A 26,049-nucleotide genomic window follows, 5' to 3' on the forward strand; every position below is an offset into this window, starting at 1 on the left:
ACAGGTGAGGAAATGGACTTCTGATCATACAGCTTCTAACTGTCAGAATTGGGAGTAGGACTATGATCTTCCATCTCTGGGTTCAGCAGACTTCCCAGTCACATTTTCCCTTATCTTTATCTATGGCATACACAAGGCATGGCTCTAAAAAGACTCCATGCAATATTTTTTCAGATGATGGATCTAACTAAATAAATATTTATTAATGAAAATAACTATTTTAAGACCAGGAAAGAGAGCTATTTGCCAATTTGGTTATAGATTCCACTACCTAATATTCTTTTTGTGTTTGCCCTCAGTGGAGGTAGAAATCAGCTTTTTAATCAACATTTTACCATTTAATAATTTAACTCTCTTTAAGTCTCATTCAAATCAGCAATTTCATCTGACTATATAAAACACATGGGCTTAAGGTTGGAGGGAAAGGAGTACCTGGGGAGAGACTTATAGATCATTAAGATTTTTTTTCCCATTTATATACCATATCTGTGAAAATCACAGCCAGACCCTTCCCAAGAGAAAATCTGACAGTGCAAATAAAGAGGCCATTGTGTTCCCTTTTATTGTTATCCAAGATGGTCCTACAAGTGCCCTCAGCCCCTTTGGTAGGTTCCTCCCTGATGCAAACAGGAGCATTGCTAGTCCTGGTGGGCTTTAGTGGGAAAAAGGGATGGGTAGGTGGTGCAGAATACAGCAACTCATTAGTCATTCTGGCATCTGCCCCTGTTTTTCCTCCTCTTGAGGAAAAATTAATAGGAAAACCAAACCCAAGGCATATTTCTTCTCTCCCCCAACCTTCCATTTAAAAAACCTTGAACAATTAGTAACAAAAACAATAAATTATTCTCCACTTCTCTTAAAGAATAAGTTCAAATGGTTCCTATAGATGTCCCAAAGCAGGTTCTGGACTTGGTAGGCTGTCTTCAATCCCATCCCTCTGGCCCTGGCCGCTGGGAAAAGGAAATTCCCTGCCCTCAGTGTCTCATGAGGGGAGAAGTTAGGTTGTTGATTAATCAGACTTAGAGTCTTGTTGCTTGGACATCTCTTCCTCGTCTTCAAAATCCATCTCTGAAGCAACAGACATGCACAGGACTTGGAGATACTTGGTGACCAAAGCTACAAAGAAGAGAGAGAAGGGTCACAAAAGAAGAGGGATTATCTGAGTATTAGGGGAGGAGGATCTGCATCAGACTTGAGCAGGAGGACCCCATCTGAAGGGCAGTCAGTAACTTCCCTGAAGGCCAAAGACTTTGAAATAAAGGAGATCTTCACCTTAAAGAACAAGATACAAACTTCAAAGTCAAGATCCGGAATCCCCCAGAACTCACCCACAGTCCTCCGCAGACAGTGTGGCCGCCTATGTTCTGGCACTCTGACAAAGAAGAAGTAAAAGGGCAGGCCTGAGAGGGCAATGCCAATGCCGATAAGGGAGTTAATGGTATCACTGTAAAGAGGGACAGCCACCAGGAAGACAGTACAAAGGCAGAAGACGATGGGGAAGAACAAGCTGAGCTGCAAATGGAAAGGTGAACATGACATTAGACGGCTTAAAGTTCCTAGTGTTCTGAGGAAGTCTGTGATAGCTGACACCCAATAAGGTCATCAGTGTCTCCCCCCCGCTTTTTTTAAATTATTGCCCTTGTATGAACCCTCTAGTTTTCCTTCCATGAGGTTTCTTGTGTCTAGTTCCCACCTGCCCCAAACAGTCCTGGGAAATCTCGCCCTCTGGCTCAGTGTTCTTTCATTAGGAGGACTTCCTGATGTTTCATAGAAACAAAGTTAATGGATTACCTTGAGGGGCCGATGTCGATTGGGTTCTTTCCAGCGTAAGTAGAGCTGCCCCACAATGGAGAGACCCACAAAGAACCAGTAGCTGAAGCTGTAATAGTTGATAAGCTGGAAGATGTCCTCCACACACAAGTAGATGAGTGCCATGGCTCCCTACGACATACAAACCCTGGAGCTACCAAGAAATGGACCCAACCTCCCCCAGAAGAGCACTATTAATATTCCCTCCATTAACAGTCCACCCATCCTTTAGAGTAACACTTACATTGAAGAGTAGGGATGGCACTGGAGTAAACCTTTCAACATGAATCATGCAGATGGCATCGGGGAGGTGGCCTTCTCGTGAGCCCACAAAAAAAAGCCTGTTTCAGGTAGGAGAAGAATGACTGAGGTGGATTGAAGTGGAGGAAAACTGAAAACCTACAATGTACAAGGAGAGCTGGAAGCTGAATGGTGGGATCATCATGGCACAATTGCAAAAGGTAGGAAGCGTATTTATCACTAGGCCAAAAGAGTACGATAGCAGGCTGGGCCCCCCAAGTCCTCCCACCTATCTATCTTTTATAGTCTTCCTCAGTAACCATAGCATCTCAAAAGAATACCCAGTCTCACCTAGAAGCCGCCACAATGGAAGCATTGAGACCCCCAAAACAGGATAAGGCAACAGCCAAGGGAATTGTCCAGTTGAACATCCCAAAAATTCTGTCAGCAAATGTCTATGTGGAGTGAGGAGTAGGGAAAAAGAATGTTTATTATGTGAAAATCAAGGTGCTCTCCCTCCATCCCAGGAACCTCATGCTCCCTAAATCTGAGGTTACCCACTCTCCAATTGCGCCTCTGAGGTCCTCCATTAATGCTGAAAGGGACAGGGACCTATCTAACCTAGACAAACTTCCTTGCCCTCTTGATGGCCATAATCCTTTACCACAGCAACAGCATCACTGTCCATGATGTCCGTCATGCTCAGCACAGTATAGTAGGCCACATTGGTCAAAATGTAGATAATGGTGACAATGGGCATGGAAATGCCAATGGAGAGGGGCAAGTTCCTACAGAAAACAAAAGGAAAAAGTTAGAGCCCGGCACCCTGTAATTAATCTCCCAATATCCAAAGGCTCCTCCCTGTACTTCTAGAGTCTTTCCCAAGAACAGTAGAATGGCATGCTGTATATCTACCTTTGAGCCACTTGCTGAATGAATGCTGTTTTATTAAATACCCACATAATAGGCACTGGGCTCACATACTGAGGATAAATGGAAGCACAGTTCCTGCCTTCAAGGAGTTTACATTCTCCTAGAGAAATTTGGTATACACACTATTTTGTAACCATAAAGTCCTGTATAAGTAGTCATGATTACATTGGCCTAAGTCCAGCCCTAATTCTAATCCTCAATCTATTTGTGACTAAGGAGCTTTTGGAAAAGGTGCCATTAAACCTCCACCACAGATAGAAAATTGATGAACTCTACAGATTGAAACACTTATTTCTCTATTTTTCTTGCCTTTTTTTTTTTTTTGGCAATATAACTAAAGTAGAAATATGTTTCATATGTATAATGGGTATTGTATTATCTTTATAGATGGAGCGGAGGGGAAGGAGGGAGAGAATTTAGAACTGAAAATAAGAAAATTAAGGAGATGGAGCTACTACTAAAAAAAAGAAAAGAAAAACCTACTATACACAAATGAGAGGGAAGAGTTATTTATAAGAAAAGAAAATGACTAATAAAGGGCCTGACTACAAGATAACAGTGCAGGATAGTAGAAGCCATTTATCCAGTGCCTAAATGAATCCAGTTTGCTAATGAGAATACCTTCCTCAAGTCACAAAAGCAAACATATTTTTAACAGTCTCGATTGGAAACCTTACTACAGATAATACAGGAAGGCTCTAAAATGTCCTATGGAGAACAGTTAAAAATAAGAGAGAGAGCCATCTATGTTAATCAGTTTACATACTACTCTAACTAGCATCTGGGGTCTTTGAAGGTCCCTTCCAAGACCAATGATGTTATTGAGGGCACTCCAAAGCCAGATGGCAGTTCTAGTCATACCAGTTCTGTCCAGCAGGTGGAAACAACATTCTAGCCTGAATCCAATTTGTTTCTATGAACTGCCCCTCTAATTAAGCTCTTAGCTTTTACTAAAAGGCCACCTTGATGTTTCTCAAAAATAATATGGTCTAATATCCATATCATTTTGCATGAGAACCGGGTTATTCACAACTCTAAAATGTACCAAAAAATGTGTCCATCCTTTGCTTATTTTCTTTTTCCTCTGCCCCTCCAGCTTCTGTTTCATCAAGGTGGCCACTAAATTCCTTCCTTTGACTGAAATGTTGACTGTTCAGAATTGGGCCAGATTGGGAAGTTTTCAGTACTATTGTACTAGGCATATTTCCCAAAAGAGATAAAAAAAAAAAACGTTCTATATGTAGAAATCTGTAAAGCAGCTCATTTTCCTATTACTGCCAAGAGTACCACCATCCTCCCTAGTCATTCAGGCATGAAACCTGGGTGCCATCTTAAACTCGGGCTCACCCGCCCCCCCATCTCCAGTCTGGCATCCTACCATTTCTGCCCTGATAACATCTCTCATGTATGCTGTCACTCCCTGGAAGCCCTCATCACCTGGTACCAGAGCTACTGCAGCGGCCTTCTGGTTGGTTTCCCTGCCTCAAAGCACTTCCCCTTCCCAGTCTATCCTCCATGTAGCTGTCAAATTGATCATCCTAAACCCAAGGACTGATGAGGTTATTCCTTCACACACACACACACACACACATACACCAATAAATTCTGGTAGTTTTTCCCGGATCAAATCCTTTTGTTTTTAATGCCCTTCATAACTTGCCCCTTCTTACCTTTCCAGTCTTCTACCTTACTCTCCTTATTCTCAATGATTTAGTGACAATGGCTTGCTTGCCATTCCTCACACACAACTTTCTGTCTCACAATTAAATTTTCACCAGCAGACTCTCAAACCTGATTATTCATCTCCATGTTCTGGCTTCCCTGGCTTTTTTCAAGTCCCACATTCTACAAAAAGCCTTTCCTATTCTTTAATTCTAGTGCCTTCCCTCTGAGATTTATCTTGTATGTATTTTGTTTGTAACTATTTACATATTGTCCTCTGAGCTCCATAAGGGCTGAGACTTTTTCCTCCTCTGTATCCTTTTTCTTGTAGCAAAGAACAAAAAACTTAGAGGTTACCCTTCCTTGGGGAATGAATGAACAAATGATGGCATATGAATGGAATGGAATATCATTGTTCTACAAGAAATGATGAAAGGATGTCCAGTGAAACCTATAATCTAGAATGATACTGACTACTCCTTGGGATTATCGCCATTATTAATGATGACTCCTACTTGCCTAGGTGTCTAGCCACAGAAATGGCAAGCTAGATGTTGTAGTGAGTCAAAAGAAAACAGCAACATCGTGCTATAAAATGGATGGATGGTAATAAGAAAATATTTCACAGGGTAGTTCTGAGAATCAAATGAAATAATGTATATAAAGTACTTTATAAACCTTAAAGTATTATATATCAATCAATAAGCATTTATTAAACGCCTTGTATGTGCAAGGGGCTATGCTAGGCCCAAGTGAAAGATAAAACAGTCCAGGCCCTGTCAGAGCTCACATTCTTATAGAGGAAGATAAATGTGTACATAGAAATATATATTAAATATGTAATTTTTTAAAAAGATGATGAAAAGGCAATTTCAGAGAAAACTGGTAAGAACCAATGAAATGAAGTGAGCAAAATCAAGCGAACAATTTATGCAATCACAATATTGTAAAAGCATTTTGAAAGAGTTAAGAATTCTGATCAACACAATGATTAACTATAATTCCAGAGGATCAGTAATGAAGAATGTTATGTATCTTCTGATAGAGAAGTAACAGACTACATATGTAAATGAGACATTTTTTAACATGACCAATATGGAATTTGTTTTGCTTGATATTTGTTACAAGGATTTTGTGTAATTTTATTTTTACTCCCCAGTAGAACTTGAGAAGAAAGCAAGAGAATATTAATGTTTGTTCATTTTTTAAATAAAATTTAACTTTTATAATATTCAAGGTTTTCAAACAAATTAATTCAACATGGTCATAAATTTGGAAAATAAGAAAGGATGGTGAAGCCTACATTAGGAATATATATATAAGATCTGTAACACTGTGTACACTCTAATCTCTTAAAAGTATCAGTGTAAAAGGTAGGTGAAAAGAGCTACCCAGGTAAAATACACAGGGAAGTATAAATATGAAGTCTTTGGTGGAGTACCTACCTTTCAGGATTCTTGATCTCCTCAGTGACATAGTTGAGAGTGTCCCAGCCCGAATAGGAGAAAAGAGCAGAATATAATGCCAAAGCAATATTTCCCATTGAAAATGAAGATCCCTCAAATGAATTTTCAAAGTTAGTCGCCTGTCCTGGAATGCAGAAAAATTTGTGGGGTAAGAATATTAAGACAATCCAACGACCTCAAAGCGATTCAGAATAAGAGGTTAAAAAAAAAAAAATACTAATGCAGGTAAACCTGAATTCCTTAGATCTTCAGAAACTTGGGAAAGATAATGTCCAGACTGAAGGTAGGGAAGGGAACAACTGACAGTCTCCTAGAATCCCAGATTTAGAGCTGAAAGGAATGTAAGCCAACCTTATTTTTCAGATGCAGAACCTAAGACCTAGACCATCTATCTAGTAAGCAAACCCCATCCTCTCCAAATCTAGTGCTCTGTTCACTGTCAGCATGCTGCTGGGTCAGAAGAATAGGAGAGGATCTAGGGAGAAGTAGTCAAGGCTGTGGTGTCAAACTCCAGAGAGAAACCGGGATCCTTAAGTGGATGCAGAGATCCCTGAGTTCCACAGAACGACTTAGAAAACCACATATTAATATTGCCCACGCTCTGTTCTGTGACTCCAGGTTCATTTTAATCTGGTTCAGAGGCCACTAGGGAGTGTTATGGGTTGCACACAGCCCTAGGTCTCACATTTAACATGTCTGTTCCAAGGTTCTAGTGGGGATGCTGAGGGTTAAGAACATAACAAAGACTGGGATAAACAAAAGAGTTACATAGTTGTGCTTAAAGTTGCCTCCTTTGTGATCTCTTCTGGACCAGCCAGAAGGATAGATCAAATATAGATAAGAAAGAGAAGTTAAGGTATCTAGGTGAATGATCTTGCATCTAAATGGGCACGCCCACACACACCTGCACCATCTGAAAATAGGCAGGGAAGAGATTCAGGTCAGCCTGTTTACACTTTTGCCTACTCCCAAGGGTATCAAAGCCCTAGTATGCAGCAAAGTGCAAGGGCCCCTGGAAAGCCCCTGGACCCAAGCACATTCCATACCCTTTGCCAAGACCTGCTTTGCCTCTTACCCTGGCCTATTCTGACAATGCCAGCAATGATGACTGCAATCAGGGCCAGGACTTTCGCATAAGTGAAAATATCCTGTACCATTGTTCCCCATTTGACATAAGCACAGTTGATGAAGGTTAAAAGACCTGGAAGAAAAAAAAATCTTGGTTAATGAACATATCAGGGCAGGAAAAGGGTGGAAACATTGATTTGTAAGCACCTTTGGGTCAAGGTACCTGTAGGGCCAAGAGCCACTTCAGCTCCTACCTGGTCTTAATCATCATCATCATCCCCAAAATTAGCTAAGCTTGGATATACACCTTGATCTAAAGACCATGGAGCTGCCAATTAAGGAACTATGTCCTTGCCCTCAAGTAACTCCCCATTGAAATTGAAGACATGGGACAAACTGGTACCAGATACACTCGGATTATCTCAGATACATGGTAGAGGTAGGTAATGAGCATAGTGGATAGAGTGTTAGACCTGGAGCCAGACCTGAGGTCAAATTGAGCCTTAGACATTGTTATTAGCTGAATGATCCTAGACAAGTCTATCCTATGCTTGCCTCAATTTCTTACTCTATAAAATTGAAATAATAGTACTCAACTCCCAGGGTTGTCATGAAGATCAAATGAAATATTTGTAAAACTATTTGCAGACTTCAAAATACTAGCTATAACAATTTGTATGGTTAAACATACATTAATAAGAGAGGGCAAAAAATGGTGGAAAGAGATTGCAGAGGAAAAAAGTTTTGCTGCTTCTCCCTTCCCCCAGTTACATCCCCCTGTTCTGACTCTTTTATGTTACTGAATTATTTTAACCTTGATCCTTTCCCTGAGAATAGTCTTGTTGTGACTTATCCACTGTCTGAGCCAGCAGGTCAGGACGTGTGACCAAGGATTAGAATCTAAGCCAGACTCCCCGTGCCTGCCAGCCCTGTTGCTTATTTTTCTGTTGAAATAGACCCTTGGAACTGAAAGGGCTGCTGAGAATAGGTAGGGGCTTTATCTCTGGTCCAACAATCACCTCAGTGGGAACAACTACAAATATTCCTCAGGCAATTCCCTGGATGTAACTCTAGAATCTTAGCATGAGGAAATCTGGTAGGGACTACAGAAGCCCTCTAGTCCAATGCTTCATTTTTACAGATGAGAAAGTTCAAAGAAGTTGTGATTTGTTAGTCCCTGGTAAAATTCACCCTTCGACCCAGGACTCCCAACTCATTGCCCAGACACTTTCCACTGCACCATACTGCCTTCCTCACTATTTCCTGTGGCTTTGTTAAATTTCATAGGTCACCCCTCAGATGAAAAAGAGTCAAGGAAGAAAAGCCCACACATTGTCAACAGGCAAGTTGGCTCCAGTAATACAGGATGTGGAATGAAAGAAAGGTGAAAAAAAGCAGATTTGAAGCCAGAAAAATCTTTCTTCAAATCTGTTCCTGTCTCAAATCTCCCCTTCCTTGTGTTCTCTTTCTTGGTTTTTCCTTCTCTAACATAGGATAGGCACATTCCCTTAGGAGGACAAATTTGAACCATCTTATTAAACTCTCATGGGCTCCCTTCCCTTATGGGCTTCAAAGGAAAAGACAAAGTCCATCTGTCATACAAGTGATAAAACTGAATCACACTGGTAGACTTGCCAATTCAGACCACCAGGTCATCTGAAGACTCCAAGACCTGATCAGCTCAGGGATTCAGTTTTATCGATATAGCAAATAAGGTATGGATTACATGGCCTCCAAGCTCCATCCAGTGCTCCAGTCTTCCTATTTCTTTTTTCTGGGGCGTTCACAGCTATATGTCATTATGACCAACTGAACAACAAAATCAAAATCAAAAATTAAGTGTTGTTGTTCAGTTGTGTACAACTCTTCCTGACCCCATTGGAGATTTTCTTGGAGTATTTTGCCATTTCCTTTTCTAGCTCACTTTACAGATGAGGAAACTGAAGCAAGCAGGGCTAAGTGACTTGCCCAGTGTCACAAAGCTAACAAATGTCTAAGGAATGATTTGAACTCAGGTCTTCCTAAGTCAAGCCACAAAGCTGTATCCAGTTAAGAGTGACTCCTCTCCCCCATATCTGAAAGGGGAAGTTCAGCTCTACAAAGGAATAGTCCTGTGTTCTCCTACTCTGCCAAATCCTTCCACTGATTGTTATTGTTCTTAATCTGTGTCCAATTCCAGCAAGGTTCATTTCTGTTCCATATAGAGAGAAAAAAAACACTACAATAAACAATAAAAACCTTATCATAGGGCTAGGCCAGAATGCAGTTGGAGCACCAGGCCTCCCCAGTGCCAAGTTAATCATTAAGGCACGCACAGGCATGCACAATCAGCTAGTTCCCCACCAAATGAGCAGGGTTCCTTCATCTTATCCTTTAGTTCACTGCTCTTCCTGCTTTTTTGCTGCTCCCTGGACTTCCCAACACCCAATACATCCAAGTTACCACTCCCAGCCACTGTCACTCAAGATTCCCAGAAGACTCTCATTCCCTCCTTTCTTGTATCTTCATATCCCCTACCCTCCTGGCCACCACCAGCCCTTGCCTCTCCACCTCTTCCCTGGTACCCTTCAGGAGATACTAAAATGTGCCAACATTCTAAGAGTTCTGTGGCTTTTCTCATGCATTAGGTTGTAGTCGCTCCAAATTAAACAAAAGGCTCTGTGTTACCCATTTGGGGAATGGATGCTAATTGGGATGGATTCAAGGGACTGGCCCATTTTACTTACAGTACAAATGAAAAAACACTAAATTTGAAAGCAAAAAGCTTGGGTTCAAACTCACTTTTGACATTTACTATATATGGGATGCTAGGTGAGTGACAACCTCCTGGGAGCCGTTTCCTTAGGAGACTATTCTAGCTCAACTGTGGTATGGTGGATAGAATGGTGGACTTGGAGTCAGGAAGAATTTATTCCAATGACAAGCAACCACCTCTCTGGGCCTCAGTTCCCTCATAAAATAAAAGTGATTTGGATTCATGACTTCTAAAGTCCCTTCCAAATCTAAATCTGTTATCTCTTCTTGAAACTAAGAGCTCTACAAACAATCCTCTTCATTTCACTACAGCAAAGGGTAATGAAAAATGAAGGTTTGTTTGCACTGTTCAATCTCCACAATCCCTTACTTTCTACTCTATTCTCTGACTTCATCAGTAAACTTATCATCTCTGCAAAGTTACTCCAGTTCCCTATTCCTCTGGGCTCAGAACTCTTAATTTTACAGGATTTGTCCATCATGAACTTCAGGAAAGCTGATGTATTGGATGGGAACTCGGGGGAGGGAGATGGTGTGTCAGCTTTATGCCTCAAACTCCTCTGATATCATATCACTAAATAAATTTACTTATCCAATTCTGTTACTTTGACATAAGGTATCTAACTTTGATCTCTTTGTTCTTTTTAAAGTGAGAAAGGAGTCCTGTGAAATAAGGTGTGAAAGGAAAAGGACATTTTGTAGGAGTTGTATACATGACCCCTTTTTTCAGACTCCAAAGCTCAGCTTCCTCTGGGTCCCAAGGGCCACGGGAGCAGGAAGTGAATATGTCAAGTATGAGAGTGCTGACTTGACTTTTTTCCTACCCCTCCCAGGGTGGATACAACTGATGGGTGGCCCTAGAGCTATAGCCAGGATCATTGCTCTTAAAGTGGAACTCATACTTTGAAGGCAGAGCCAGAGGAGGAAAGCACTTAGAGTAAGAAGACACACACTGGATTAGTCCCAGAGCAAACTTGACCCCACATTCCCACTCCTGTTTGGCAGGTCAGTTCTTCCTCAAAGTTGGAACTGCAGCCCAGACTAGGTGTGTCTAGAGAGTCCATTCTGATCCAGACAGGCCTTTCTTGATACAAGGAGGCCAAGTCATTTCTAGCACCAACATATACTCAGACCTATCTCAAATTGGATCTGCAGATTCTGTCATGAACTTTCTCTCAAGTAAGAGCAAGCTCCAAAATTGACCTGGAAAACTCAGGACTGAGTAATCCCAGAATCAAGCTGCAATTTCTAGGGCCATTCAACCAAAGTAGAGCTACCAAACTTCCAGTGGTTTAGCTCTGTGCCCTGACCATGAGCCCAAAAGTGAATTGTCCCTAAAGAAAGACATTAACCTGCCATTCATGTAACAAGACCTGCTACAAAATCATTCCAGGACACTTGGACTTCTTGTGGATGTGTAAACAGAGAAGTGTTCCATGCAGCAATTAAATGGCTAATAGAATCACTGGATTAGAAATGAACCTAAAGATACCATCTTCTAACTCAGTTTCACTTTGAACCAAAAGCAAGAGACTTTTAGGAACTAGCTCTTTCATCAAATACTGGGAAATAAATATGAAAGCATTTCGCACACAGAGAGAAGTGGAAAAGTGGGTAATGGCTTCTAGAGGACTCTAAAAATCTCCCAAATGTCAGCTGGGCAAAAGCTGCTTTATCCTGAGGTGAAACAAATCCTCCAAGTATCCTTCAATCACTTTAATAGCAAAGTCCTTAGATCCAATTTTCCCTTTGTAGAAATGCAGCCATGTCACCCAAACTGTTGACTCAAAAATAATGAATTCTAATTTACTGGTCAGAATACAGCTTGCCTGCTAGTCATTTAGGGGCCACATGAACAGAAATGTACCCACCCTCTCTTTCTTTCCTCTCCGGGTCACTTTCTGACCCAGAAAAACTACTAGGTGGGTTGGATCTTTTTGATTCATCTTTCCTGTAGCTCTTGTGTGGCTTTTGTCCTTAGCACCACCTTTTCTGCTGCCTTACTTACTCTGTGCCAGTTCAATCTTACCTATTGCCCACTTAAATTAAGACTCTTCCTTAATCTCTCCATGTTTCTCTGTCTCCCTTTGCCTCTCTTTCTCCCCCTCTCTCGAAGATAATCAGATTTATGTGACTTGTGCAGTCACAAGCCAAGATCTGTGATTTGAACTCAGGCCCTTCTGACTCCAAGGTTGGTGTTCTATCTACTGTACCACCCAGCTACCTCCCTAATCTCTCTTAGACAACTTCTTTCAACTACTCTAAAGGCAGAGAAAAGAAGGAAAAGGAGGAAACCACTCTTCAACTCGAGATAGATTGGAAAAACTTCAATCAGGTCAGTCTCACTAAGATGAAAGGGGTGTTCAGCCCAGCTCAGACAGTGTCTGGGAAAGCCAAAAAAAGGGTCTTTAAACACAGCAGATTGGCAACTGAGACCCTCAGTTATAGAGGGCTGAAATTCTTGAGTTCATGCATTGAGGTCCAGACACAACAGAGCACTTAAAGCTAATTACCGATTGGACAATCCTCTGTAAGCATATATTTAGAAAATAGCCCTTCCCACTATCCTGTACTGGCTCTATAATTGGTGTATACAGAGAATTGTAGGAGGGGCTAGGGGGTGGAATAAGACTAGCCAGGGTCACTTTGGTGGTAGACTAGGAAGAAGAAAGGGCATGGAGATTCTGCTTCCATCCAATTCAATCCTTCCTCTAAAGACCAAGAATAAAGACCAAGGACTTTTGTTTATCCTGACTCCAGCTGATTCTAAGATATCTAGGGTGCTAACACGGTCATCACACTCAGTCCTGGCTTAGTAGTGGAACAAACTAGTGAGGCAGCCTCCAGTCCCAGCTCAGAAGATAAATTCTGAGAAACCCAGCTGTTTCTTGGAAAGAGCAGACAAAGCTACCCCCTGCAAACAGAAGAGGCTCTTTATCAAAGCCAAGGCTCAGAGCTGTACAGGAAACCTGGGGCAGCATCCCCTTTACCCCAGGAGCAGAGCTCAACCATAAAAGTCACAAAAGAAGAACTACAAAAAGGAAAGGAAAGAAAATGAGCAAGAAACAGAAAAGAACCTTGACCATAGAAAGCTACTACAGTGACAAGGAAGATCAAAACACCAACTCAGAGATGGACAAAATATCCACAGAGGAAATCTTGAAGAGTGATATGAATTGATCTCAAGCCCAAAGAGGCTTCTTGGAAGTGCTCATAAAACACTTTAAAAAGCAAATAAGAGAGGTAGAAGAAAAAATGAGATAATAAATGAGAGGTATATGAGAGAGTCAACAGTTTGGAAAAGAAAGGCAATTCCTCAAAAGCTACAATTGGGCAAATGCAAAAAAAAAAAAAAAAAGAAGAAGAAGAAGAAGAAGAAGAAGAAGAAGAAGAAGAAGAAGAAGAAGAAAACACTATCTTCAAAAGTAAAATTAATCAAATGGAAAAAAGAGATACAAAAGCTAAGTGAAGAAAATCAGACATTAAAAAGTAGAACAAGGCAAATGGAAATTAATTACTATGAGATATCAAGAATCAGTCAAACTAAAAAGAATGACAAAAATGGAAGAAAATGTAAAATACCTCACTGGAAAAGCAATTGACCTAGAAAATAGATCCAAAAAAGATAATTTAAAAATTATTGGTCTACCTGAAGGACATGACCAAAAAAAGAGCCTGGATGGTATTTTTCAAGAGATTACCAAGGAAAACTGCTCTACTACTCTAGAAACAGAGAGGGAAATAGTCATTGAACAAATCAATCACCTTCAGAAAGAGATCCCACAAGGAAAACCCCAAGGAACATTGTTACAAAACTTCAGAACTACAGTCTAAAAAAAAAATTGCTGCCAAGCTGCCAGACAAAAACAATTCAAATATCAAGGAGCAACAGTCAGGATTACCCAAGATCTGGTAGTGTCTGCAATGAAGGCTCAGAGGGCCTAGAATTCCATATTCCAGAAGGCAAAAGACCTGGGGTTACAACCAAGAATTACTATCCAGTGAGATTCAGCATCATCCTTCAGAGGAGGAGATGGAGCTTCAATGAAATAAGAGACTTTCAATCATTTCTGTTGAAAAACAGAACTAACAAAAAAAGAAAGAAAGAAAGAAAGAAAGAAAGAAAGAAAGAAAGAAAGAAAGAAAGAAAGAAAGAAAGAAAGAAAGAAAGAAAGAAAGAAAGAAAGAAAGAAAAAGGAAAAAAACTCAAAGACGAGTTTTGAGGAATCGGTACAATATGAAAAGCCCCATGTTTGGCATCTAGAGGATCAGATCCCATTTCAGATCCTATCTCTGTCACCTGCATGATCTTGTATGACCTTCTAGGCTTCAGGTTCCTCATCTGTAAAAAGGAGGTATCAGAATGGAAGACCCCTCAGTCTCTTCCCGCTCTAAATCTATGATCCAATCTGCCAAAAACTTTGTGCCATTCTATCCCACCTTATCCACCTACTCACTGATCCTTGAAGCCTTCATCCAAAAAATCCCTTTGGAGGATGACACACTCTATTTCTAATTCTAATGTCAATACTAGTGACATTTGGGGATTTTCTAGGGCAACCTATTAGTCATTGCGCGTGTGTGAGTGTGTGTGTGTGTGTGTGTGTGTGAGAGAGAGAGAGAGAGAGAGAGAGAGAGAGAGAGAGAGAGAGTGCTGAAGTCTAAGCACTTAATGGTGGTCCCTAAAAGACCCTTTGGGAACAAAGTAGGTCTGTGGCTACAGAATTTTTCCTTACCTAAACCCAGATGCACTACTAACAGAATCCAGGGCTCCCGGGTCAGCTTATCTCTAATCCAATCAAGACAGTTGGTCTGGTTCAATATGGGATATAGAATTTAACCTTCCTCACTTACCTCTGGTTACCCAGTTTTTCAACACATGAGAAAATCCTTCTGAGAACACTCCTGGAAAAGGTAACTGGCTTCTCGGTGGAGGCCAGTTCAAAGGGCAGAGGCCAGTTAGGGGCCCATGAGGCAGCTGTTCTGCCTCATTAGTCTTGTGTACATGAGGTCAGTGGTTCTGGTACAAGGTAAAACTGCATGACAGCACATGCCCAAGTTCCCGTGGAGCACGGAGCTCAGAAGGGCCAAGGCATAGCCTCTACCAATCCTGTTCATCCTCTTACTGAGCTGAATTCAGCTGCATTTCTCTTAAGAAGCCAGGCTTCCCCCTTAAAAAATAGTCCAGTGGAAAACTGGGTCTGGAATCAAAAGCCTAAATTCATGTCCTATACCTCTGATGATTTCTGCCATTGTGAATGTGGGCAAGTCTCTCAAACTTTCTGAGCCTCAGTTTCCTCATCTGTAAATTAAGTAGGCAAGATTAGATGACCTCAAGGATCCCTGATGGCTCTAGAACCTTAATTCTGTGGTGCTAATGGAACTGAGCACCAAGAGTGTTTCAGTCTCCCAGATGCTATGAAGTGGTCCGGAAACTGATGTCCCAAACAGAAGGGACAATACTTCCATATGAGTCCTGGTTCATCAACCTGAGATCTCTCTTCAAAGAAGGTTACAAAAATTCTTATAAAGCGCCCTTACATAGTGGGAACTGAATAAAAGTGGGCTGGCTGGTACAGGTGGGAAACAAGGGACTCAAGAAAGAGCAGCAAAATCTGGAGAGACTGACATATTTAAACTAAACACTGTGAGCAAGATGTGACAGGTGTGAGGCTGCCTGATTGCTACCAAAGAGACATCCAGAAAGTCAGCTAAGAAAAAGGCCAAAGGATTTAGGTATCCAGTCACCTGAACTCTACTTGGCTTCTGCACCTGGCTCACAGGGTTCAAAACCATAATACCATTGACTTAAGAGTCAGAAGGAAATTTTGTGGTCCTGTCTTTTCATTTTATAGCTAAGGAAACTGAGGTCCAGTGAAGTTAAATAATTTGTCTTATGTCACACAGGTAATAAGTGATAAGAGCTAGGATTAAACACAGGACTTCTAACTGCAAATTTAGCATTTGTTCCATTGCAACATGTAATGAAGCCTCCCTTTTCTCCAGATAGCAGCTTCTTCTTCTGTAAATTAGGAAGAATTCTACTATTCTTTCTACTTCCTAAAAATAAAAGAGCTGCTTTTAATCCCACCAGAAGAAGAGGACATAGATAGCTGACATCTCTCAGTAGTTATTATACCAGGCTAGGGATTACTGCTAAGGTATTATGGTCCCTGGCTCCACTCAGGGTCATTGGATGGATGGTGGTACCAATAATGACTCTGACCTCCCTGTGGAGTTCTTAGCTTTGTTCTAGAATGAATTGTAGAGCAGAGGTGTCAAACTGTCCAGGCTCTGAAGCAGATTAAGATGTAATTGAGAAATGTTTAATAACAAATAAAAATATAATAAAACAGATAATGCTAATTTGTGGTTTGAAAATATTAATTTATGGTTTTAAATCACAATGAGGCAGGAATCTGTTTCTATTTGAGTTTAGCATTTTTTGCTCTATATAGACTCTAGGATGCTGGGCTTAGAATCAGGATAACCTGGCTTACATCTAGTTTAGTTGCAGTCTTACTAGCTATAGGACCACAGATGAGTTACAATTTCAGCCTCAGTTTTTTGGAGTTTTTTTGGGTTTTTTGGGTTTTTTTGGAGGCAATTAAGGTTAAATGATTTGCCCAGTCAGGGTAACACAATAAGTGTCTGAGGTCATACTTGAACTCAAGTCCTCCTGACTCAAGAAGTGTGTGCTCTGTCCATTGCACCACTTAGCTGCCTCAGTTTCTCCATGTGTATGATGAACATAATATCTATAATGCCTACTTCATAGGTATCAAAGGATATCAGACTAAAGTGCTTTGCAAATCTTAAAGTACACTCTAACTGACAATTGTTAAGAATATTCTTCTGTTCAAGGCTCATTTTGAGAAGTTGACAGAGGCACTTTAAAAGGGACAATCCATGAATTTCACCTCTCAAGATAAGAGAAGCAAAGTAATAGCTTGGAGGAGAAAGGATTCTTCCCACTTCAAACGCCAACCTTTCCCAATAGGAGATTTGTCCCTCTAGAAAAACCTTTCTTTCTACCCCTTCTGTCCACTACTCCTGTTCCACTGTGCTCCAGTCTTTTGTACTAAGTAATTGGTAGACATAAGAGCCAGGCATGCTGACTGCAACAAAAAGTCACAACTGAAAGCTTGGAAGCAAGAAGAAGCAGGCAGAAAAAAACCTCTAAAAAGGTCATATAAGAACTCAAAGAAGCAAGTAGTCAGGAGCTATTTTGTGCCATCACAATCTGAATCATCAAGAAAAAAAAATGACATCATGATCAGTATTACTGTGTCTCAAAAAGCAAAAGGTTCTTAACACATTTTAGAATATTCAAATTAAAACAAGATGATTGGGAGCTTTGAAGGCTCCTCTGTCATATGAACAATAAATTTAGGTGAGATGGTTCATTCCTTGACAATGTCAAAAAAGTGAAGCTTTGTTAAATGCATGAATTTGAGGCAGGGAAAGCAGTGAGTCAGAGGATCTGCATTAGAAACCTAGCTCTGTCTCTTATATCTATCTATCTATATGACCTTCAGCAGGCAATTCATTTTACAAGTCAGACTTTCAGATTCCTCATCTGCAAATGAAGGCATTGAATCTAATAACCTTTAAACTCCCTCCCAGCTTGAAAACCATGACCTTCCCAGCTGGATTCCAATAAATACTCAAGTGAATTTTCCTTTTAGTAAACCCCCCTGTCACCTCTCTTCTACAAGAAACAAAGGATTCCCATCTAAGTCCATTAGACTATGGGGGGAGGGGGGGGAATTCTCTCCTAAGAATACAAGGCACAGTCCTTCAACTACCCTCTGGCTGTTGCACCCACATACAGAGGATACCCAGGCAGAGACAAAAAATACATGGAGACAGGTGCATCCATAAGATTCAAACAAAGAAAAGCTCAAAACTTTGGATAGAAGCAAAAACAGAAAGAACTTTGAAGTATGGAAAGGATAGGATAGGACAGTTAAAAAAAGAAGCAGATGAAAGGACAGAAAGGAGACGGATCTGACAGAAACAATATGGTCCTGCAGAACCTTGCATTCCTGCCTGCCTCCCAGGTCAACCATGGCAGCTGTCCGAAACAAGGCACCATTTCTTCACTTCCCAGCAACAGGGGATCAGGGAGGAAGAAATGTCCCAGGTATCCAGGCATTTTAAATGTCCCAGCTTAGGATGGTATTTCTCAGAGGCATAGGGAGTCGGGAACAGAAAGATTAGTGGAATTTCCTCCCTGCCCCCACCCAATGTAGTGTCAATGCTATAGTAGCCGTACCACTGGGAAAGAATTCATAAATTTCAGGGATCTAGGATTTACAACAGATCACAAGCCATCTATTATACCAAATCTTCATCTTGTTTTCTATATCATTGATCTCTTAAATAGTCCTAGTGAATCTATGAACCCCTTTTCAGAACTGTTTTAAATTTATCAAAGTAAAATACAAAGGAAATCAGTTTATATTGAAATAAAAATGGAGGGTTATGTTTTGAGTTTTTTTGTTTATTCAGATTCTTGGACCATCCTAAACTCTAACCCAGGTCAAGAACACCTTCTCTCTTAGCATGTGGGTTAGAGAGCTACCTGGTATTCAGAGAAGTAAAGTGATAGCTAGTTAAGTATCAAAGGCAGAATTTGAACTCCGGTCTTTCTGATTGTAAAATTAAGCATTATACCCCCTCCACCATACTCCTTCTCCATGGGAAGGGAAGAGGAAAGGTAAACAGTAAGAAGCATAATTCTTCCCGTCCTACTTCTTACTCCCTCATCATTTCCCTATTCTCTCAGTCCCAGGTCCCAGTCCTGCTACAGCCCTCTCTTCCACCCCAAATTCCCCTTCCCCAACTGTACTCACAGATGCAGGCAGCTGCAAGCAGGCGTCCAGCAGCATATGGAGCAAAACAGCTGGGGAAGAACGGTTGTACCATGTAGTTGGCAAAGGTGATGGCAATGATGGCCTGGCTGGTGGGCTCAATGATAAGCAGGGAAGTCCAGAGTCGGATGAAGGCCATGAAGCCCCCAAAAGCTTCAAGAATGTAGGCATAGCTAGCCCCAGACTTCTTGATGGTGGTCCCCAGTTCAGCATAGCAAAGGGCTCCAAAGACCGAGAAGAGGCCCCCAACAGCCCAGATAACAAGAGAGAGACCGAAGGAAGCACTGTACATGAGCACCCCTTTGGGTGAAACAAAGATACCAGAGCCGATCATGTTCCCCACGATCAGGCACACCCCATTGAGCAGGGAGATCTCCTTCTTCAGTTTCATCTGTTCGGGTCCTGAACTGGGCCCATTGGCCAAGGAAGGGGCATCTTCATCATGCTGGGCAGCCACTTCATACTTGGTGCTGTCAACCATTGTAGGGAAAAAAAAGAAAGTCTTCACCAGCTCCCTGGCATCTCCCTCTGAGGAAGGAAGAAAATGGTCCTGAAAGAACTGGACATATGGCTGACCCCTTACAAAAGCCAAAGGGGGCAGCATGACCCCTCTTCACCACCCCTGGAGTTTCCCTTCCCACCTCCTATCCATCCCCCCTCCTCAGTTCTCACATGGACTCTACCTTGGCTTGACTGAATCTTTTGGGGATAGAACCAATCAATTAGCACCCATTTCTTAGGCTCCTACTATATGCACAAGTACAGAAGGTATAAATGGGAGGGAGGTCGTGTCCTCGAAGAGCATATATTCCACAGAAGAGAAGAAGACCTCAATTTCCTCCACCATAAAGAACATAGCTTTAAACCTAGACAGCACCTCAAAGGTCATCTGGTCTAACTCTCCTTTTTTTTTTTTTTTTTTTTTTTTTAACAGAGGAAGAAAGTTAAGGTCCAAGGTAGTTTCTATTATTTGCTCAAGTGACACAGGTAATAAATAGCAGGAGCCAGGACTCGTACGCAAGTCCTCTAGTTCCAAAACCAGTGTTGTTTACACTGTGGCATATAATTTCTTGTAGAATAGGCCATAGAAACTATTCAACAGAGAGAAAGAATGTTGAACTCCCCTGAATCTCATGTTGAAAAGTGAGTAAACAGGAAGATGATGATAATAATCCCTTCAGCTGTTGGGGTAGGAGCCCTTCACCCAGTGCTGGGTACAAGTGTAACTGTCCTGCCAAGGCATTCGTCAGACTATTGCACAATATTAAGCACCAACTTAATGCACAGCCCTTTCTGTCTCCATAAGGAAGACGGTCCCCTAGCCTTGATGATCTGCCCCGGATGGTACAGGTTTCATGGCACTTTTGATAAAATGGAAGTTCCACTCATAACTCTACAAGCCACTGTAGTATCAAGAACATTCCTTGCAATCAGAATTCACACCACGCTGGAATATCCCCAACCAGCTAAGTTATCACCTGTAAGAGATGCAAGCCTTTGTCATCAAGAGAGGTCCAAGGACGGCGGCTTTTTCCCTGTCCACATACTCCTGTCCAGCACGTAGCACAGTGCCTGCCACATAGGCAACCACTTAAAAAGGTTTACTGATTGATTATCACTAGCAAGGGAGCCCATTACTTTAAAAATAAGAATAGCTGGGTTTGAATAAGAGGAGAGATAAACCTAAAAATGAACAGAGATAGCTAGAGAATTCTAGGGGACACCGTTTCTCAAACAATAGGACTCATGTTAAGAAAGTAAGGTTAAGAGGTTAAGTGGCTTGCACAATAAATAGGGGAGAAGACACTCTTACTCCAACTCCAATGATCTTCCACTAACCCACACAGAGCCCCATCAAGGCCGATTAATAGAAAGATACTCATTTAAATCTGATGAGGAGGGGGAGAAGAGAAATAAGAAAGCAGTGACATAAAGGCAAGAGGGACAGCTGGAGGGAGAAACACATAGCTGGAAATACTCAAGGCAGGAGACAGACAGCTGAGGGGAAGACAGGTGGAGAGATCTCTGGGAACATTCGGAGAAAATGGGGCTAAAGAGTAAAGACAGAAAGTATTTAGAATAGGAAATATGAGTGGGGAATCAGGAGAGGAAAAAGGCTAAAGTAAGACTTACACTTTTATCCTAGATACAGCAGCCTCTGGCAGCGGTAGTGTGGAAGATCCAGCTGGGTCCTAGATCTCTTTTCTTGGAGTTTTCAGCCTGTGGTAAAGAGAAAGACTGGGCAAACACATATGGATTTAACTCAAGAAGGGGGAGGAGATGGGGGAGATGAAGGAATAGAGGAGGAGGGGGTAAGGGGGAAGTTGATATTAAGCAAGAGTCTAGGTCCAAGGTTCACAGGCCCTTCACATCTGCAAAAGGGGCTGGCTAGGACCTCTTCAATCAGCATTTTCTGAGATAAGAAGACCTTAGGAATCTCCTTTGTCAGCTCAGTTCTGAGATAGAACGGTGAAGGGGAGGGGCAGGCAATAGGGTGCCACTTCCGCTTGCCCCCCAAAATATGCAGTCCCTAACCTGGTCACAGAGAGTTAACATGGGTGGGAGAAAGTAGGGCAGCAAATAAAGAGTTCTAGGCTATCCCTGTCACCCCTTCCACTCCTGGTTCTTCTCTTGCCCCTCAACAATTTGTTTTTGAACAGAAAAAGCTTTGTGGCAACATAAGTTCTTTTTGAGATTTTCAGTCTAAAAATATTAGAGGAAGTGTCAGAAATGCTAGATCCCTGTGACACTGCTCAGTGAAGTGGTTTGCTTCCCCCTGCAATACTTCAGACAGAGATGGAAAACTCTGCTGACTTCCCTTATGTCGACTGAAGCTGTCTCTAGTTTAGACTATTACCCCAAAGCTGAGTCACAAGCCATCTCATTACAAATAAGTTCAAGAAATGGCTCCCTGATCCCATCCTGCCCCACCCCACCCCGATCACATGCCCTTTCACCCTGAACTATTTCTTAATCTCCATCTCAAAAAATCATACCAAGACATTTGAGGTAAACAAGGACACCACTAAAATAGTTGTTGGAACTTGTACTCTGTGCGAAATGAGAAAACATGGGTTCAAACCCCACTTATGTTCCTTCCTATCTATATAATTTGGGCAAGTCACTTCAACTCACTGGGCCTGTTTCCTCTTCTGTGAAATGAGGACATTGGACTATATATATATCACTTCCAAGATCCCTTCCTACTCTAAAATCTATGCCTCTTACCCTTTTGGTGCTTTCCTCCAAAGCCCTAGAAACTCATACAAAATGATTACAATAATAATAAAACAATTGCATTTATATAGCACCTTTAAAGTTTACAAATCACTTTACATAGATATCTTAGTTGCACAATTATTACATAGTAATCATAAAGTTACTAGTTGGATAGAGTTCTGTATATGGAGTCAAGAAAATGAATTTAAATACAGCCCCAGACACTGACTAGTTTGTGTTTCTCTGGGAAAATTATTTAACCTCTTTCTGCCTTAGTTTTTCATCTGTAACATGGAGGTAATAATAGCATCTATGTCCCGGAATTAGTATGAGGATCAAATGAAATAACATTTGAAAAGTGTTTTGCAAACCTTAAGGCACTATATAAATGCTCATTATTAATATCATAAGAATTCAGCCAAAATAGCAGAAATTTATGCCACACTGATTCTCAACCTTAAATGCATTGCAACTGCCCCATCTCTTTTATTAACATAGAGAACTTCACCCCACCCTCAATGGCTTCAGGGATACATCACTAGGCCTGAATTCAGGAAGAACTAGTTCAAATATGGCCTCAGACCTTTATTAGCTATGTGATCCTAGACAAGTTACTTATGCCCCTATTTGCCTTAGTTTATTCATCTGTTAAAATGGGAATAATAATTATAAAGTGCCTGACACATATTAAGTGCTATATTAATATTGGTTATTATTAAACCACAATTCTATGTCCCTTGTCACACTAATTCTCATTCATTGCAAACAGACTCAGAAATTATAGTGATGAAAATCCTCATTAGATACCTTTTCACCCATAATTTTTCAAAGTTCTCAGGCAGACTTTTTGGGAGATCATCGAAATAGAAAAACTCAGGTAGGTCTAGAAAGAAGAGATCTTGGATATCATCTTTCCTCAACCCCTTCATTTTACTAAAGCACTTAAGATGGAGTAACTTCTCCAAAGTCATTCAGGTATCAGACAGCTGAAGCAGGATTCAAGAGCAGGTGCTAGCACCCCAAAACTAAACAGACAGAGGGCCTGCCAAGGGGACCACGGGCTTCAAGGAGCTGTGTTCACTTGCCACCTTAGCAATCCTCCCTCTCTCTCTCTGCAAAGGTATATCCTAGATCCAGTAATGGAGTGGAGCTATGTAAAGGAGAAGGAAATGTGAGAAAACCTGGGGAGACAGATGTATAAAGGCTGATGTCCAAGGAAAAGCAACCAGCCCTTTCTCCCTCGGACCTCTTGGCAGGATAATTCCATACCTATAACCTCACTGCAGGATACAACATCCCCTAGCGGACACACGAGGAAGCGGCAAAGACTGAATCTACTACTTGCTCTAGTGCTAAATTGGGCAAACCAAGCCAGCCAGGGAGCACTGTCAATCAGCTAGAGAGAAAACACCCGGTCCCTGTCTTCAGGCACCACTCGCAGGGAACACAGTCGCCCAGCCGAGCCCCAGCATCTAGCATTCATTCTCCCCTAGGTCACTATGACCAACTGGGACCGTCTCTCAAGCGTCCTCCCCAGCTCATGACACCTGAAGCTGCCTGGATGGAGGCAGCACATTCCCAGCCCACCTGAGGCTCCCCAGAAAGACTGTGGGGTTCCTGCCCAACTGCCTCTGAAATGGGGCCATTTTGGGGGCTCGGGACAAAGCTGTAAACAAGCACCAATCACTTCTTTTTTTGGATAGGGAGTGAGGGAAATTCCAGATTGCAATAAGACCCCATAAAGTTGGGTAATAAAAACCTACTGACTCACAAAATACACTGAATGGTAGAGCTGGCAGCAAATGCCCATTCTCAAGGGTTAACCCCTGCAGCACACTTCCACTGGAAAACCAGGACAGAACCCCCCGAGTCTTAGATCCCCAGCCCACAGAGTAAATGTTAGGACACACTTCCTCCCTGAGAACCAGGGTGCCCTGCCTCCCTGTTTCCTGGCACTAACTGGTTTGCACTGCCTCCCATAACAACAGAAAGCAAATAGAAAACATGCACTTTCTCATCAGGCTAAAGCCCCCATAACCCCTAAGCATGCAACTCTGCTCCACCCCCACTACTTACTTTGTTTTCTAGACTTACTGTAGCTGACAAAGACGGTCTATTTTTAAAATGAAATACAAAACATGTTTTGCTCCTGTGGCCCAGGGTTCCCATTAATATGGGGGTTAACATCCCTGAGAAGGGAACTCTGCAGGGGAGCTTCGAGTAGGGGTTGTCCTCCCTTATTTTTAAACTTCACCCTTCTCCCTATTTTCTTTGTCTCCCACTTCCCCCTCTCTCTCACCTCTTACCTGTCCTGTGATACTGGGGCAGGTTCGGGGAAAGAAGGAGCCACAGTAACCCCAGACAGCAGGGAAGGGGGGACAGGTGCTGGGAAAGGCAGGTTAGAGAGAGGGCTAAAGCTGCAGCAGTCACCAACTTCTGAGGAGAAGCTGGAAGCCGGGAGTGGTGGGGGACCGAAATGAAAAACAGGAAAACACATGTGTGACTCTGACCGGCAGGGAGGAGGGGCCAGGGGATGGGCTGGAGCTGGGACAGCCCAGGCAGACGCAGGGTATCTCAAGAGGTGTCAAGAATGGCACCGAATATTCCCCAGAACTTAGCCATGAAAGGAAGTCTGAAGTGCTGGAGAGAAAGCTTGGCTCCACAGTCGGGAAAACTTGGGTTCAAGTCGGTCATCTGACACACACTAATTGTGTGTAACCACGGGGCAGCTTAACCTTTCAATACCCCCTGGCAGCTCTCTAAAATGGCAAGCTACAGATGAGGGGCAATCTGATTTGTGGAGGAATTTTCATTCTGGAATCCCTCTACACTGAAAAAGTCCCAAATCCCCTTCCAGCAGCACTAGGAGACCAAAAATAACTAAGCCACAATACTCTCATTCTTCATATTTTATCCATTCAATTTCCTTGCTCTTTTGCATCCAATGAACACCTAGGATATCAGAGAGTTTGGCTCCCCTTTCTGACATCTTGCTTCCCTTTTCTCTTACCCATTCTCTATCCATTGAACAGCCCATCTTCCCTTAAATCTTCGTTGTTCAGAGCAGAGGGTAATTAAATGACTAAAACCTGAAGCTAAAGCATCAGGGCACCTAGAGAATTAATCTTAGAAAGTTGTGTAACATTATGGGGCTAGTCCCTCTGCTAGTGGATAAGGTGAACCCAGAATAGGATACTACACATCAAGGAAAACCATTTGGAAGAACCTCAGTCAAGTACACAAGAGTCCAGGCCAATCTCAAACCAGGAACGCTGACGATATATGATCTTCCCACTCCCATGAAGTCTGCTAAGTGAAGTTCAATCACTCATCAAGTTCAAATCACTCAATAAGTGCCTAACATGTATCAGGCACTATACGAACTACTTTATAAATATTACTTTATTTGATCCTGATAATAACTTTGCAAAGTAGGTGCTAATGTTACACTCCTTTTATGCATGAGGAAACTAGGGTGAATAGCCATTAAGTGACTTGCCCAGGGTCACACAACTAGGAAGTATCTGAGGTCAAATTTAAACTCAGGTCTTCCTAATTCCAGGCCCAGAGCTCCATCCACTAGGCCACCTAACTGCCTCTAACTTCTCTTTTTGGAGGGGAAAAAGCAATAGAAACAAATAAATATAAAATAGGTTTTGTTTGTGTGGGTTTTTTTTTTATTATTATTTAATTTCAGGGCAGAGCACTTCTAAATGGGAAAATCAGGAAGAAAAAAAAAAAGTGTTGTTGCAAGAATCTAGTGATTCTACAAGGTGAGGAAGAGTTTGGAGGATAGCTTGGTTAACATAAAGGAGCTAAAGAACCAAGATAGGACCCAAAGGAGAGATGCAAGAATTTTTTGCTGAGGGTATACATTTGTGAACAAGCATTTATTAAAGCACTGTGCTAAGTACTTTTATAAATGTCATTTGATCCTCACAACAACCCTGGGAGGTAGGTGCTATTATTTTCTGTTTTAAAATTGAGGAAACTGAAGCAGAAAGAGTTTTAATGACTTACCC

The 26,049-nt window shown here is 41.8% G+C and overlaps 1 protein-coding gene across 4 annotated transcripts; it reads right to left on the bottom strand.

Moving 5' to 3' along the window:
• Positions 1–537: 537 nt before the first annotated feature.
• Positions 538–24,497, bottom strand: SLC7A7 (solute carrier family 7 member 7). Of its 4 annotated transcripts, XM_051980430.1 has the most exons (11): positions 24,334–24,497; positions 20,942–21,028; positions 18,791–19,336; positions 7,186–7,311; positions 6,090–6,234; positions 2,714–2,837; positions 2,401–2,504; positions 2,054–2,150; positions 1,792–1,941; positions 1,329–1,512; positions 538–1,116 (listed from the first exon to the last, which is right to left on the bottom strand). In XM_051980430.1, the coding sequence occupies exons 3-11, from the start codon at positions 19,287–19,289 to the stop codon at positions 1,010–1,012; spliced, it is 1,536 nt and encodes a 511-aa protein (XP_051836390.1). In that variant the 5' UTR covers positions 19,290–19,336; positions 20,942–21,028; positions 24,334–24,497; the 3' UTR covers positions 538–1,009. The 4 variants fall into 4 exon arrangements, with proteins under 4 accessions (XP_051836390.1, XP_051836391.1, XP_051836392.1 ...); XM_051980431.1 differs by lacking the exon at positions 24,334–24,497 and having other exon boundaries at positions 20,942–21,281; XM_051980432.1 differs by lacking the exons at positions 20,942–21,028; positions 24,334–24,497 and adding an exon at positions 19,492–20,292.
• Between the last annotated feature and the right edge of the window lie 1,552 nt (positions 24,498–26,049).

The sequence above is a fragment of the Antechinus flavipes genome, chromosome 2 (genome assembly GCF_016432865.1).
Source record: "Antechinus flavipes isolate AdamAnt ecotype Samford, QLD, Australia chromosome 2, AdamAnt_v2, whole genome shotgun sequence".
In the NCBI taxonomy this organism is placed as follows: Eukaryota; Metazoa; Chordata; class Mammalia; order Dasyuromorphia; family Dasyuridae; genus Antechinus; species Antechinus flavipes.

Excerpts from the sequence above, each read along its gene's own strand:
- SLC7A7 (XM_051980429.1), bottom strand. The coding sequence starts at position 19,412 with ATGCTGCCCCCTTTGGCTTTTGTAAGGGGTCAGCCATATGTCCAGTTC. Across the intron at positions 2,505-2,713 it reads ACAGTGATGCTGTTGCTGTG|ACATTTGCTGACAGAATTTT; the intron begins GTAAAGGATTAT and ends CACTCCACATAG. Across the intron at positions 1,117-1,328 it reads CTGTCTGCGGAGGACTGTGG|CTTTGGTCACCAAGTATCTC; the intron begins GTGAGTTCTGGG and ends TCTTCTTTGTAG.